The sequence below is a fragment of the Thunnus albacares genome, chromosome 16 (genome assembly GCF_914725855.1).
Source record: "Thunnus albacares chromosome 16, fThuAlb1.1, whole genome shotgun sequence".
NCBI lineage: Eukaryota > Metazoa > Chordata > Actinopteri > Scombriformes > Scombridae > Thunnus > Thunnus albacares.
In genome coordinates, this window is record NC_058121.1 from 21,826,461 (window position 1) to 21,841,505 (window position 15,045).

Sequence of the window (15,045 nt, forward strand, 5' to 3'; positions counted from 1 at the left end):
AAAAGCAAATGCATGTTACTGTCAGTTTAATTATATTTTATATAAATGTCATTTTCAAATATATTTTTCTTTTCATGCTTTGAACTGAAATATGTCAGTAAACCACAAAAGCAAACATGTACAATAAGTGAAATACAATCTCAAAATGAATGACTGTCAACTGAAATGTTTATGTTTTAGTTCAAAAAAGCACTTTTGAAGGGCTGATGTGGAAAGTGTTGCCTCATAATGATTTCACCAACACCATCCTCTACACAGACAGATGGAAGATGGAAGCGGAGGAAATTGGTCACTGTGTACAGTTACAGATAATAAAGTTTACAAGTTTGGAAACATCACTAATAGTATGTGTGATCATCTGTTGAGTCAGTTGACTATGACTAACTCTGTTTAAAGCTTGAGAACAGCTCCAGTGTTGAATCCTGTCCAAAGACGAAGCAAAAACACTTTTGAGGCATAAATTTTGACTGTAGAATTCGAAATGTTGGAAGTTAATACAGTGCATTTAAGTGATTTCTGAAAAACAGGTTCATGTTTTTGATGAATGCTGCTGTTTCAACATCATTTGAGAGCAAAACACAACTCAATGTCAGTATGTTCAGTCATTGAATGTGCTGCTCTCTGAAGAAATGATCTATGTGCTGTATGTTGGAGCCAATAAATTGTTATACATTGAGTTGATTGTTTGAAATATGACTAATATTGGTTCATATATATATATATATATCTTCTCAGCACCACCTTCCATGTTTTTATTATTATTCTTTCCTCTTCATCTTGAGCAGAAGAGTAGAAACCTTGATCAGGATACCCTCACGTCAGGTGAAAGTAGGACTGCATCACTTAGACGAGCGCTGCTCATTTATTCTCCTGTAGACTTGGTTCAGACATTAAATGTGTGTGTTTGTATGTGAAGAGAACCTGCGAGCACACAGCTCAGTCTGTCAGACTGGACAACTGGGATTTCTTTGTCCCAGTCCTCCCAACTACCACCCCACCACTGTACAACTCAGATAAATGTAGAGTGTACGTTTCTTGAAATGTAGCACAAGTATAAAGCAGCACAATGTGGACATACTCATAAGACCATCATATCACCTTGATTCAGACCTCTCTTCATTGGTTACCTGTCAGTTTTAGAGTTCATTTTAAGGTTTGACATAATTTAAAACCATTAAACCACATATTCAATGTTAGAAAAGTTTTTATTATGTTAGGCTCTCTCTCTCTCTCTCTCTCTCTCTCTATCTATATATATATAGAGAGAGAGAGAGACAGAGAGACTTTTTTTGTAATAACTTAATTGAAAATCATCCAATTAGAAATCAGATTGATTTGATTTTCTTACGCTTTCTTTTTACAGTTGTCCCCCGAGAGCAAGCCAGATGCTGGTGTATTAACACAGCATGTGAGGCGACAGCGGCAAGAAAAAACTCCCTCAGAGAGGAAGAAACCTTGGGAGGAACCAGGCTCTCGGGGGGCCCATCCTCCTATGGGCTGGGGGATCCTCCGGCTGCTCCTGGTCACGTCGGCTCCTCGTCCATCATCTCTCCTCTCTTACCGCAGCTGCTCCTCTGGAGTGGATGATGACGATCCTCACACGCTCTTCATTTGGCCCCTGGTGCGTTCAGGTCGCTGCTCCTTCCGCCCTACACCCTGTTCTACACCTGAGAATACAGACAAGAGACTCACAGTAAATACACTGCTGGTGTGTTTCAAACTGTCCCTCTTCTTCTGGACTTCAGTGCAGGATGTGACAGCGTTGTCTTCTTACCTGTCTCTTGTAGAAAAGGATGTAGGCTGATTTCTGCCGCTCCTTACACACGGACACGCCAGTTGTCTCACTGACCGCTGCATCGTTGAAGGTGAGCCAGCGGTCAGTTGTCGTGTCCGGACGCTCATCAGGATGGACACTGTCACAGATGTAGTGTCCTATCAGGAGAGAGATGGTTGTTAACACTTTGAGATTGTCAGTAGTTCTTTTCACCACTGAAAGACTCTATAACATGTCTGAGTCCACTTAAGAGGACTACAGAAAGCCACATTCAGCATTCGGTGTGTGATTTTCTTACCTTTGTCTCCTGATGCCCCAAGATGACTGACGATGCTGACCAGGCTGTAGCAGCTGCCACCCTGACAATGAACACAATTATTAAAAGTTAGCTTCACACAAACACACTAAACAACAGCACACACAGTCTACATATTAACTTTCATGTTTCTGTTTGTTCTCGGGTAAGGTTTGTATTTCTTTACCTGTTTGGAGGACACCACCAGCTCCCTGTTCAGCATGACGGGGTCACGCACCTTCACCAGCTGCCAGGAAGGGGTGAAGCGGAAGCGCTTTATGTGGAGGATGAGCACACTGTAGAAGCAGATAAAGAGAACAAGATGGTTAGCAAAATTGTTACTGCGTTATATTCTATTTCCTGTACTTAACATTTTGCATCTCAAGGATCCTTTAGGGATAATGAAGAACAACATTTATGATGGATGTGATGTCGCTCACCTCGGCAGGGTCTCAAAGGCCGGCTTCTGGCTCGATTCGCTCCCTCCACACTCGCACTTGTAGTCCAACGCTGTCTCCTGCAGAACAGCACAGAGACAACAGGCTGTGTGTTATAAACTGAGTAACTAAACCAAACTATGTCCACAAACACAGAAGTGCTGAGTGTGTGTGTTCAGTCAGTGATGATGTGACTTAAGGAGGACAGGTGGAACTTACCTTCTGGTACTCCTCTAGCATCTTCTCTACGGAGCCACCAGGAACCAAGTCCAGAGACAGGTTAGTGAACTCCTCCTGCCTTCTGGACTGAGCGCCACACCTGCACATTAAAGGAACAATACACATGAAAATACAGCCACAGAGGTCATCAGAAGACTTCCTGCTGGAGGTACTGTGCACCACAACTAGACCAGACCAGAAGTGTTTCCTGACCAGGTTATTAGGGGGACGCAGTGCTGCATCATACTGCTTTGTTTAATTTATTCTCATGAAGTAATTTCATCTCGCTAGTTTGTGAACATCAGCTAAAATGGAGCATGCAGTTAATTTAACATTACTAGGATTATGATAATAATCCAATATTAGCTAACTGTGCAGGAGGTAGGCAAGGTAACCATAATCTGGTAAATTAAGTTTGAGCCCAACGAAGCTCCTACAGCTTTTCAAAACACTTCAGATTTTCAGAAATCATCTCCAACTTTTGTCTCTGACCACATGTAACACTACACAAAGAAAGAAGTCTGCTGATATATTTCAAAATCTGCAGCAGTGGTAACCTGCCCTGACACACTACACGTGTGTGTATGAGTTGTTTTACTGTGTAGTCTTACCTGCTGCATGTCCTGGTGTTCTCCATCTTGAACACCAGGTGATCCTCAACAGGGCACGTGTACTTAGTGCCCATGTTGGCAGCAGTCTCCTGCAGCGAGGGAGACAGGCTCCTCATCTGGTCCAGGACCGAGGTCAGGAATTCATGAGCGTCCTGAACACAAAGAATCACACAGATGAGTTTATACACAGAGGAGAAACCAACAGCAGGAAGTGCAAATAACTAAACAAAAAACCAGGTGACTCACTTTCTGCTGATGATCCCTGAACTCTGGAGCCTGGGCTGAGACCGCCTCCTTGAATGAGCGGAGGAGGCAGACTTTACTTTTGGCGCTTGTGGACACGCGGGCATCTCTGATGGCCATGAAGGTTCTGCAGAGGGCGTAAGAAAAATGAAGAGATGTGTTAGATATGTTATTACATTTTGTTTTTGGAGTTTGTAGATAAACCTGAGTAAGACATGAATGTGTGTGTGAGCTGCTGTACCTCATCAGTCGGGCCTCAGGGAGTGAACTCCAGACCAAATCTTGGCGGCTGACATCACAAACAAAGTCCTCCAGCGTGAGGAGGCTTTGCAGGCTGGAGTTGATGTAACAACTCTGACCAAGATTTGGAAAGCTGACACATAAAACACAGTGAGTCAAAACACACGTCAACATTATCAGTTCTTCACTAATCACAAACCTACTAGAGATATTGTAGCTTGATTTGATGCATAGTTGTTGTTCAGATTAACTCACCCGAAGTGGTTGATGGTGCTCCCCCTGACACCATCACCAACACCAACTTGACTCCCTTTGGTGCTACAAAAACACAAACACACGTGGTCGATAAACAGGACAAGAGGTTTGATCTCACTCTTATAAAAATCTGTCAGTTGGCCAACTCTTCTAACCATCTACATAAAAAATATTTTCTCTGCTGAACAAAAACATAAAAAACACTTGAACCCTTCTCTCAAGTTACAAGTCGTCTTACTCCAAACAAAGATGAGCTTTAAAATTCATTCTTATCAAGGGAAACAATTTGATGTTAAAGTCTTCATTCAAGGTCTGCTTATTACATTTCTTCCAGACTTTCTATTAATTACGACCTCTGACCTCTGACAGTCTCAAGCAAAAACATGATGCTGTTCAAGATTGTTTAATTCAGCAGTATAATAAAAAAACACCTCTACTTTTAATTATGATCAGCTGTATTTTAGAAAACTCTTATGTGATTAAAGGAAAACTAAATGAACATTTAAAGCTGAGCTTTTGTAATCTAAGATATTGATATTTAGTATCATTAGTAAATGTGGAGGTGGGTTTTAACTACCTGCTAAACTGATCCTGGCGGAGCTGTACCGTCAACGGGTTGAGGTCGGGCAGGAGGAACTCTTCAACAGCGACACTGAATGCCACGACCTCGTCCAGATGACAGTTTCCGGCTGGAGAGCTGCAGATGGAGGAAAAAACAGATTGTGTTTATTTTATTCATTATTGGAACTTAAGTGACAGAAAGACTCCAAAGAACTGCACTGTGATCATATGTCCAAGTGAGATTTGTTCTTGTGAAACTAATTTATACTAAAAAGACTAGATTATGTTACAGGCAGTGAATAGAGAAATATCAATGAAGATCAATATTCAGTGACTTTCTTTACTTCTGACAGATACTGAAAGCAGCATTAAATGAGTGTCGTTACCTTCTGATCTTCTTTTCTTCTTTCTTCTCCTCTTCTTCGTCGCTGGTTGCAGCCGGAGCGACCCGATGTTTTCTCTGTTGGAAGATTAGAAAACTCTCATGGTTCAATAATGCACAGACAAATAAACTATATAAGTTTTCTCTCTTAGTCCAGATTGGTTACTATTTGGTTAATGTTGAGTTCTGGCTCTTTCTGTCAAACATACCTTGCAGCATGTAAGGAGCCGACGCCACCAAGGAGTCTTTGTGGCCTTTGGTTTTGGCTCACAAGTGCTAAAGAGAAATACATAATATGAATAAATCTTAGAAAATACATTTATGTAGTGGGACAATCATTTTTTTCCTCCTATCCTTTGTCACTAATCAGCCGCTCTATATTGTGACCCATCAGAGGGGCCCTGAGCCCCAGGTTGGGTACCAGTGTTACGATACTACTCAGAAAAATCCTTCACTAAACTAAAAGTGATAGTTAAAAAAAACCTAAAAAATATTCAGGATGAGGTTTCTTACCTCTCCTTTCCTTCCTCGACCTCCTTGCTTTCCTTCTTCTGTAGAGTAAAAAGAAAAAGCAACGATATAAGTAAAGTGTATCAAACAAAGTTTTTATGGTTACTTACAACTAAAAAGTTTAAATATAAATGTTAGAGTGTACTAAAATGAGGTTCATATGAAGCTCTGACACTTTCTGTCAAACATACCTCAGGGTGACCGAAGAGCCGGTTCCTCCAAGGAACCTTCTTGATCTTAGTCTGCTTTCCGGCCTCAGCAGACGTGGCTGAAGCTGGAGTGGTGGCAGCAACACTGTTGGTAAAGAGAAACACACACAGTTGTTTGTATCACTTGTAGCCATGAATAAATCATAAATCATTTTCAAGAATTGTTTCAAGGGGTTTTTCACTTAAAATAAACAAAATCATCCAGAAAACTGAATAAGGTAGCCTATGAAACTGACTGTAGAAATGAAGAAATAGGTAGAGCAATGGTAAAATAACAGTTATGAATTTATTTACCTCTCATGAGAGCCGGGGCGCTGTTGGCTCTCATGTGCCACAATACTTTCCGCAGGTTTCTACTCAGAAAAAGAAAAATGAGTTGAATATTAACAGAAAAATAATGTGCATTCATAACTGATATAAGTTAAATTCACTTAAAGTATCTACAAGACATTTGACTCTCAAAGACTAAACAATGCCAACTTTTTCAGTTCACGAGGTCACATGAATATTACAATATTTACAGAAAAATGTAGTTAATCTGTGAAACGAACCTTCTTCTGAAAACGACGCAGTGCAAACATCTTGCTAACTGTTTCCAACACTTAAAACTGAAGGTCAAACTGTACTCGTCTGTCTGTTACAGCAGGCGAACTGAACTGTCAGTTATATATGAATTTTAATCAAAGGAGCCAGAATGCCGTGATGTCATAATCAATAGTTCTAATTTATGCAGATATGTAAAAAAAAAAAAAGTGCTTTGCGACATCATACATCATCAGTGATGTTTCCTGAGGTCATTGGGTGTTTGAGATCTTTCAACAATCAGAGACCGTCGCCCAGGTGACCCATCCGAGGTTCATTAAGCCCCTAAATACTGTATATACTGTAATTCCCCCACTAGCTAGCTACAAACATTTAGATCCTTTAACGTTAGTTAAGCAAAATTACCAATACCACAATAGAGATAATAGAAATAAACCTCATTCAAAATGTTCTTTAAATAAACACTGACATTTCAGTAAATATCCTTGTTTGCCATCTTACCCAGGGTCAGATGAGAAGAAGATATTAGTTTCCTCTCTGCATGTCCAGTGCAGGATGTGTGTAGCCTAGCTTAGCTCAAATACTTAGCTACTGTAGAAACAGGTGGAAACTGCTAGCTTAGCTCCATCCAAAGTGAAAAGAAACACCTTCCATCTGCCTCAAAGCTGCCGACATGTTGTTTCTTGCTCATTCAACACATAGAAAAAGAAAATGAAAAAGAAAATGAGACATTTTAGCGGCAGACATTTTAGTTAGAGTTGAGCTATTTCTCAAACAACAGCCACTTGGTGCATTAAAAAGTTTTTCACAGAGTGGTAATGAGCTTGGTAACTAGTTAAGAAGATAAAACATGTAAATAAGAAAGCTTTTGAGTTGTTTAAATGTGTATTTTTTCACTTTTGATGGAGCTAGGCTAGCAGTTTCCCGCTGTTTCCAGTCTTTGTGCTAAGCTAGGCTAAACACATCCATATCTATCTCTGTACTGAATGCACCAACATGAAACTGACATCCATCTTCTCATGACTCTGACTATCAAATATAAAAGTACCTGTGGACAATATAGTTCCTTACCCAGTGTTAAATTCTTGACAAGGTCTTCCTGTCTGGGTTGTCATATTGATGCTGTAGTTTACTATCAGCTTTGGAAGTTTTCCAGGTGTCAGATCAGCTGAAGGATGACATTTGCCTCGGTTGAGAAACTTGTCTTTCGCTCTCTGAAACTCTAAGAATCAAGGATTTTTACCAACAAAACCAGCATTTGTCATTAGTCTTAAATAAGTAAAAAACAGAAACACCCACTGTAAATAAATAAGTAAGAGACAAAATTTAAATAAAAACTTTTTAATCTTGACTGTAAAACATTAATTTTACCTGATAAGATTTCTTTAGAAAGTCAAGATGTCACACAATTGGAAGTCCTAAAATAAGTGACGAGATAAGTGACGAAAAAAAGACAAATTACTTCGTGCTTTTAATTTAACAACAAGCTGATGCAATTACTTAAAGTACATTTCATCTTCCTGTAGGGAGTCAATCAGATGATGTTAACCTTAATGGACCAGTCTGGAGGATTTAGTGGTTTCTAGCAGTGAGGTTGCAGATTGCAACAAACTGGATATCCCTCACCCTCCTCTTCCAAGCGTGCAGGAGAACCTACGGTGGCCACAAAACTTGTGAAACTCATGAAAGGCCCTCTCTAGAGCCAGTGTTTGGTGTGTCCATTCTGGGCTACTGGCGGTGCAACATGGCGGGCTCTGTGGAAGAGGACCTGTTCCCTGTGTAGATATAACGGGCTCATTCCAAAATGATGAAAACACAACGATTCTTATTTTCAGGTGATTATACACTAATTGAAGCATACTTATGAATATTATATTCAGTTTCTGCCATGTCCATTCTGTCAGAGGCCACTAAATTCTACATACTGGACCTTTAAATGGACATCATGCTGTGATGGACACTAATGCTTAATCCTCCCCTCCCTCCTGCTCTGCATCTACTTTGACTGACTGATTGATGTCGCTCTGTTTACCATCATGTCCTGTCATTTTATAAATGCTTTTCCCACACCTGTCCACCAGGTGTCCTCAGTGTGTCCCTGCTTCAAACTGTGATTGCAGCGCAGAAATAAGTGATATCACCTCTTTCCAACTGAGCGCCGCCCACTTCAAACCAGTGAGTAAAAGCCAGCGAGTCAGAAGTCAGCGTTTTTTAAGGTTGGAAAAACAACAAAGCCAATCAGATCTTTGTATGTGGGATTTAAGATGGGCACACAAATAAGTTATGCCTCAATTCCATATCACACACTAAGGTAACTGAATACACTAATCTTAATGCAGTTACTATAGCTACAAGAACATTTATAGTAAAAGGAAATGATACAATACTTCAAACTGCAACTTTAAAATGGCTCTTCCAATTACATTTCAAGACACCAGAATGTTTTTTTTCAATTTACTAATGGTTATTAAGTTTGTTTTCCAATGTTTTCTTGGAGTTGTTTCACCATGACACCATCACTATGGTAACTTGACTTCCCCTAGCAGCCACTACCCCAGCATGTGTATGAACTGAAAATGGCTTTGACAGGACAGATACATCACTCGCTAATGAATGGCTAGGGCAAAAAAAAAAAAAAGAAAGAAATATTTTAAGAGTCTAAAATTACTCATAATAGTGTAAAACATTCAGCCTTTAAATATTTATTCCTGTGACACTACATATTATTTTTGGCTTATATAGAGGTGATGAGATAAATGAGTCTCACTCATCTTATTCACTCTCAGGGTTTTTGCTTCTATCTGCAGGTTATCTACTCTTCATCATTACACAGACAAGATACTATTATTGCATTAAAACAGTGTACATGATGGCCTACTTTAATGAGAATGAAGAGTGATTTTCCCTTTTTGCTGGTTAAGTCCTCTTTTTAATAAAAGTTTACTCTTCATCTTTTTATTGTCCTGAACCAAAATGAAGTGTGTCTTTCTTCTGATTTCTTTCTGAGAAAAAATAAATAGCTTTTTGATTCTGAGCATTATTACTGCTTGTTTGCCATAAGCATATGTCCAATAAACTGATAAAACTAATGGTAAGAACTGTGCTGTTTCCTTTCTTGCAAATTCAAGTGCTTCAGATTTGCATCTGTTAGAAAATAAACAAATAAAGTCTGCAGCATTTAATAAACAACTTGATTAAACTTGATTGATAGTTGATCTATTATTGAAACTTCTATTAGTTGTTGGTCCCTCTTCATTCTCTGTAACACAGCCCATCAAATGATAAATCATGACATCTTACCAGGACTCTCTTCCTACTTACTGTATCTTCAAAGTGCAGCACATCTCACTCATCACCAGAGAGGTCTCGTTTCTGTTTAAACATGTTGTCAAAATGCTTGTATTAAATGTATTTACCGTCTCTTCTTCTTTTCTTGCACAGTTTTCCCTTAAACTTTTGAACAATTATTGTTTAGACTGACTGACCAATACAAAACACAGCAGACATTTGACATGTCATAGCAGGAAAAGCAACAGGTGTTACCAATAACTTTAACAATGGCTCTGTTCTATTCAAGCGTCTCATCTGGCTCTGTGGTTAAGCCCTGGTACCTCTTAGATTGCAAGGTTCTGCATTCGATATGGTCTTAGGACAGCGCTCCTCATAACTCTGCTCTTATGAACAAAGTTGCTTTATATGGTAACATCATGTACTATCATTCAATATGACTCTTTAATGGCTCTACTGGCTCTTTAATATTGTTATTTAACACTATAATGAAGCTATGATAAAGATAGATATGCAGGTTAAATAAGAGCCATCTTTTGTCTTCAGGTAGTTCTTTATCTAAGTAGTTTAGTGGTTAAAAATGGTGCCACTTTAGTGCAACTTCACTGCTCTTTTTAGATCCAAGAAGAAAAAGAAGTAGAAAAATCACTTTATTGATCCCTGTAAGGAAACTGATCCTCTGCATTTGACCCATCCTATACCCACACACAGTCGGAGCAGTGGGCAGCTGCAGTGCAGCACCCGGGGACCAACTCCAGTTCTTTTGCCAGTGCCAAGGGCACTGACAGGAGTATTAACCCTAATATAACCCTCCTAACCCTAATATACATGTCTTTGACGGTAGGAGGAAACCAGAGCAACTGGTAGAGACCCACACAAACATTGGGAGAACATGCAAACTCCACACGGAGAGGACCTGGGGTGGCTGGGGTTCAAACCCGGGACCTTCTTGCTGTAAGGCAACAATGAGCCACTGTGCTCACATAAGACTGGGGTTCATGCATTCATATATAAAGCCATGCATGGTAAGGCACCTGTGTACATCTGTTACCTCTTTATATCACCAGCAGGTCACTGAGGTCATCTGACCAGTGCTTACTGGTTGTTGATGGTGCCTTTGAAATTGTGGCTCTAACATTGTGGATCAGTCTTCCACTGGACATACAATCTGTGGTCTCTGTTGACACATTTAAAAAGCAGCTGAAGAGTCATTTATTCAAACTGGCCTTTGTCTCACCTCATGCTGTCTAGTGTTTGTAATTCTGTGTGTTTTTTAGGTCTTTGTTGCTTATGTTTTATTGTTTTCTTCATTTTCTGTATTTATGGTCTTATTTTTAAAGTCCCCCTCCACTCAAAAATATATTTTTCTTCTTGTTTCTACAGTTGAATGTTTGAGATTCATTTTACAGTGTGCAGAGTTTGACACTAAAAGGCTGTTTTCACATTCATCTGCTGAAAGTGGAAAGTTTCTCTGAGCTCATTGCTCTGTGAAAGATGCTATACTAAATAAACTTTACTAAATTACTCACACTAAATTGGTTTTATCTGTTTGTTTGTTTGTTTTTTTAAAAGCCTAATGATTTTATGATTCATTTGTTTTTATTTTGCTACCTTTCTGAGGCAATTTGTAATGTGGATTCTGATATTATTATTATTATTATTATTATTATTATTATTATTATTATTATTAGTAGTAGTAGTAGTAGTAGTAGTAGTAGTAGTGTAGTAGTAGTAGTAGTAGTAGTAGTAGTAGTAGTAGTATTTGAATAAGGTATTGTAAACACAGCAATCTTCTTCTTCTTCTGCTTCTGCTTCTGCTTCTTCTTCTTCTTCTTCTTCTTCTTCTTCTTCTTCTTTAGTGTTCATTGGCGGTTGGCAAACCAGCTTTATTACCGCCACCAACTGGACTGGAGTGTGGAGCAAGAGATTATGCAGGAAATAAAAAAAAACAACCCTCTATATTCTTTTAGCTGAATCAATTTCTTTTATTAAACACAGAAATGCACGGAGTTTGGATGAGTGCTTTGATCGTAGGGGGCTGTGACAGTCTTCAGTCCTCCTGCAGGGGGCAGCACGCAGCACTTTGACCCTATGCGTCCTTCCGCTCTGACACCGGAAGTGCGTCACCAGCTGACCACCGCTGCCATTTGGGAACCTGCGTGTTTATTGTTCAGTCGTCTAATTTTCACATCAAAAACACTTCATCATGGCTATGCAAGCAGCGAAACGCGCTAATGTAAGTTCTGGCTAGTTGGCAGTTTATTCTGTGATATATGTAGCTTTTAATAGCAGCTTGGTTAGGCTAGTAGCTTAGCATAGCATACGGTTAGCTAGTTAGCTCGCTAACGAAGTGAAAACAAACACAAGGCTTATTATTAACTTTTATTTAAAAGCATTCTTTCTTCTTTATTAAGACCATCATACAGTTTAACAGAGACTTACTGTAGTACTTGTCATCTGGTTTTAGAAATGTGGCAACATCTAACGTTAACGTTATCAGCGCCTGGAGATCAATAACGTGTTAAGATTATTGGTTATTAGTTTGTCCATACGATATTTAGGGACTTGATGAGTTTTAAATGAAACAGACAGATATGTTACATGGTCCATTATCATTTTACTAAGAAGCGAATTCAATAATTAAACAAAATTGAACGACGCTGAAGTTAGCTTCCGGTTCAGGGTTATGAGAAACATAAATAATGATATTTAGCGGCTGATTCTCCGTTTTTGCACCAGTTACATTTGTAAAAAAAAAAAAAAAATGTTAGACGTCTTACTAAAAGCCTGGCCAAACTGTTTAAACCTACTTTCAGATTTGTGAAACTTTTATTTTGCTTATTAAAATAGGGAAAAGGGCGATTTCACTGCTTTTCCCCCCTTTCAGGCCACAGTAGACCAGGTCCAGATCAAAAACCACCATACTTAGACCCGTCAAATCAGGACTAGATTAACAAGGAGACTCCAGAGAGTCATTAAAACACAGTTTCAGGTTTGTGAAATCTTAATTCTACATGTGAAAACTGAAAACATCTGGTCTAATGTGGTCTGGGTGGAGAAATATCAGTGAAATCGCCGTTTTCAGTTTTTACAGATAGACTAAAGGTTTCACAAATCTTAACTGCATTTTTTCACAAGTATACGTCGTGAAAAAACAGAATCAGCCGCTAAATATCATTATTTATGTTTCCCTTAACTTTCCCCTTAACCCTGAATCGGAAGCTAGCTTCAGTGTTGTCAAAGTTGAAGCCATTGCGTTACCACAATGCTCTTAAATGAATGTTTTGAGTAGATTAAGAAACACTGTAAATTCATGTGAATGGTATGTACTTGTACTTGTTGCCTTATCAGTGATTGTGACGTGTTGTTTGGTTATCAAAGGTTAATATTGTACCCCCACTCATCTCCATTTTAACATCTACAGTATTTCTAACAGTATCTTTAACTCATCTGTCTTTCTTGCTGTCGCTGCAGATACGATTACCTCCCGAGGTCAACAGAATCCTTTACATCAGGAACCTTCCTTATAAGATCACAGCAGAGGAAATGTACGACATCTTTGGGAAATACGGACCAATACGTCAAATCAGAACGTAGGTATTTACACTTTGTAGATTCCTGCATAGTTTGTATGAGCCAAAGGACTGAAAGTGTAGTGGCAACTGCTGACTTTGTGTGTGTATTGAGATATGTGGGTGATAGAATCAGAATCCGATTTATTCGCTAAGTAGCAAGTGCAAGGAATTCAATTTGGTTCAGATGTCAACAGAAAAAGCAATAAACATGTACACAAACAGAGTAAGAAAGAGATGGACAGTAAAGGATTCTGTGTAGTTGGGGTGGACTATGTGAATCTTGACATGATAAAAACTATGTATGTGCAAAAAAGCTGAATATAAAGTATGAATACCAATGTTATATTAATTTGAGTGTTAATTTGAGAAATGACTTAACCTGCTTCTGTTGCATATGCATATATATATATATATCCCCGGTCTTGTAATCAATTCCTGTGTGTTGTGTTTCTGTTGTTGTCTTCTCAGAGGGAACACGCCAGAAACAAGAGGAACAGCATATGTGGTTTATGAAGACATCTTCGATGCCAAAAACGCCTGCGACCATCTCTCAGGCTTCAACGTCTGCAACCGTTACCTGGTGGTTCTCTACTACAATGCAAACAGAGTACGTATGAGCTTCAAAGCATATGTAGGTTTGGTCAGGTTGAAGGGCAGGAAGTAAATGCTTGTATTTTCAGTTACATGTGGAATATGATTAAGGAAATGAAACCAAAGGATTATATAAGCTTTAAGTGTTATTTTGGGAAATTCTGAACACATACCCTTTCTGCCATCATTCCAAAGTTAATGAACTTTTCTGTTTTATCAACGTTCTTCGCAGGCTTTCCAGAAAATGGACACAAAGAAGAAAGAGGAGCAGCTGAAGCTCCTAAAAGAGAAATATGGCATCAACACAGATCCTCCAAAGTAGCATTCTGGAAACCCCCCCTCTCCCCTCATGTCCTGACTTTTTTTCTTTTTATCTGTACAAACCTCACGTGTTGCTTTGTTAATTCTGGTGATAATTTACTGATACAGTTGTGAAAATATGTTTGGCCTTTTTTTTTTTTTCATTATTTTATTCATATGAGGAGTTAGACGATAGGTGCAAACATTCTGGTTAGACTTGCAGCATTTGAGTTAATGTCTCGGCTGTTTGTCATGCCAGTCAAAGAATGATGTTTCTCAAAACTCTCCTGTCAGTTTGATTTGCATAATAAAGACTTCAGATTTGTGGCGTTCCTCTCAAATTGATTTACAAGTGGGACAAACTCTCAGCAAGTTTTATAAGGACTTATATAGTGACTGGTCATAGTTTTTGCACCCTGAAGTTTATCTTCTCTGTAAAATAAATGTTCTTTTTCTAAAAGCTTTTGTGTCCTTCATTTTACATACTGTAGATGTAATGAAGTGGAAATGCTGTCCTCTGTGAACCCATTTACATCTATAGGCAGTATGCATTTTCCACATTTTCCACAGGGGGATCGGGGGATCGCCCAATTCTTAGTTTGCCTGGAGCTTCAAATAGATTGTGATGATGCGGTCCCTGGGGTCGTCACGGTGCTGTCGCTGCTCTCATTGTGCTGTAATTTGTGTGTGAGGATGAGCCTTCATATGAACTGTGGCACCGTGCCAAAGAATCACTGGATAAACATGGCCTGCTTTTTCACTCATTTCCCCTGAAACCCTCTTTTTTTTTTGTAATTGCGAGTTATCATATTCCCGCAAATTGACTCAAATCAAGTTTTGATGGAAAGTAATCTCAAGTGACTTACCTGGTCTTGTTTAAAATGCTTTGATGTGATGTTGATAAGGGACACGAACAGCTGTACCTCTGAAAATGAAATCTATAATTCAACAGTGACATCTGGTGGTTTCACAAGGACATTACGTCAGATGTGCCTCCCAATAAGCAGTGCAT

General features: G+C 39.0%; 2 protein-coding genes and 1 long non-coding RNA gene across 3 annotated transcripts; 1 reads left to right on the plus strand and 2 right to left on the minus strand.

Annotated features, from left to right (window-relative positions):
• Positions 1-1,239: 1,239 nt before the first annotated feature.
• Positions 1,240-4,689, minus strand: LOC122999403 (ubiquitin carboxyl-terminal hydrolase 37-like). Its single transcript, XM_044376278.1, has 10 exons — positions 4,075-4,689; positions 3,821-3,952; positions 3,583-3,706; positions 3,337-3,488; positions 2,726-2,825; positions 2,510-2,586; positions 2,257-2,365; positions 2,073-2,133; positions 1,775-1,932; positions 1,240-1,667 (listed from the first exon to the last, which is right to left on the minus strand). Exons 1-10 carry the CDS (start codon positions 4,230-4,232, stop codon positions 1,662-1,664), a joined length of 1,077 nt encoding a protein of 358 aa, XP_044232213.1. The 5' UTR covers positions 4,233-4,689; the 3' UTR covers positions 1,240-1,661.
• Positions 4,690-4,703: 14 nt separating this feature from the next.
• LOC122999411 lies at positions 4,704-5,256 on the minus strand. Its single transcript, XR_006407731.1, has 3 exons — positions 5,227-5,256; positions 5,022-5,095; positions 4,704-4,771 (listed from the first exon to the last, which is right to left on the minus strand). It is a non-coding gene; the product is annotated as an uncharacterized LOC122999411 (long non-coding RNA).
• A 6,403-nt stretch (positions 5,257-11,659) lies between these two features.
• On the plus strand, positions 11,660-14,493 carry sf3b6 (splicing factor 3b, subunit 6). Its single transcript, XM_044329993.1, has 4 exons — positions 11,660-11,803; positions 13,042-13,160; positions 13,611-13,749; positions 13,966-14,493. Exons 1-4 carry the CDS (start codon positions 11,774-11,776, stop codon positions 14,053-14,055), a joined length of 378 nt encoding a protein of 125 aa, XP_044185928.1. The 5' UTR covers positions 11,660-11,773; the 3' UTR covers positions 14,056-14,493.
• Positions 14,494-15,045: the final 552 nt, after the last annotated feature.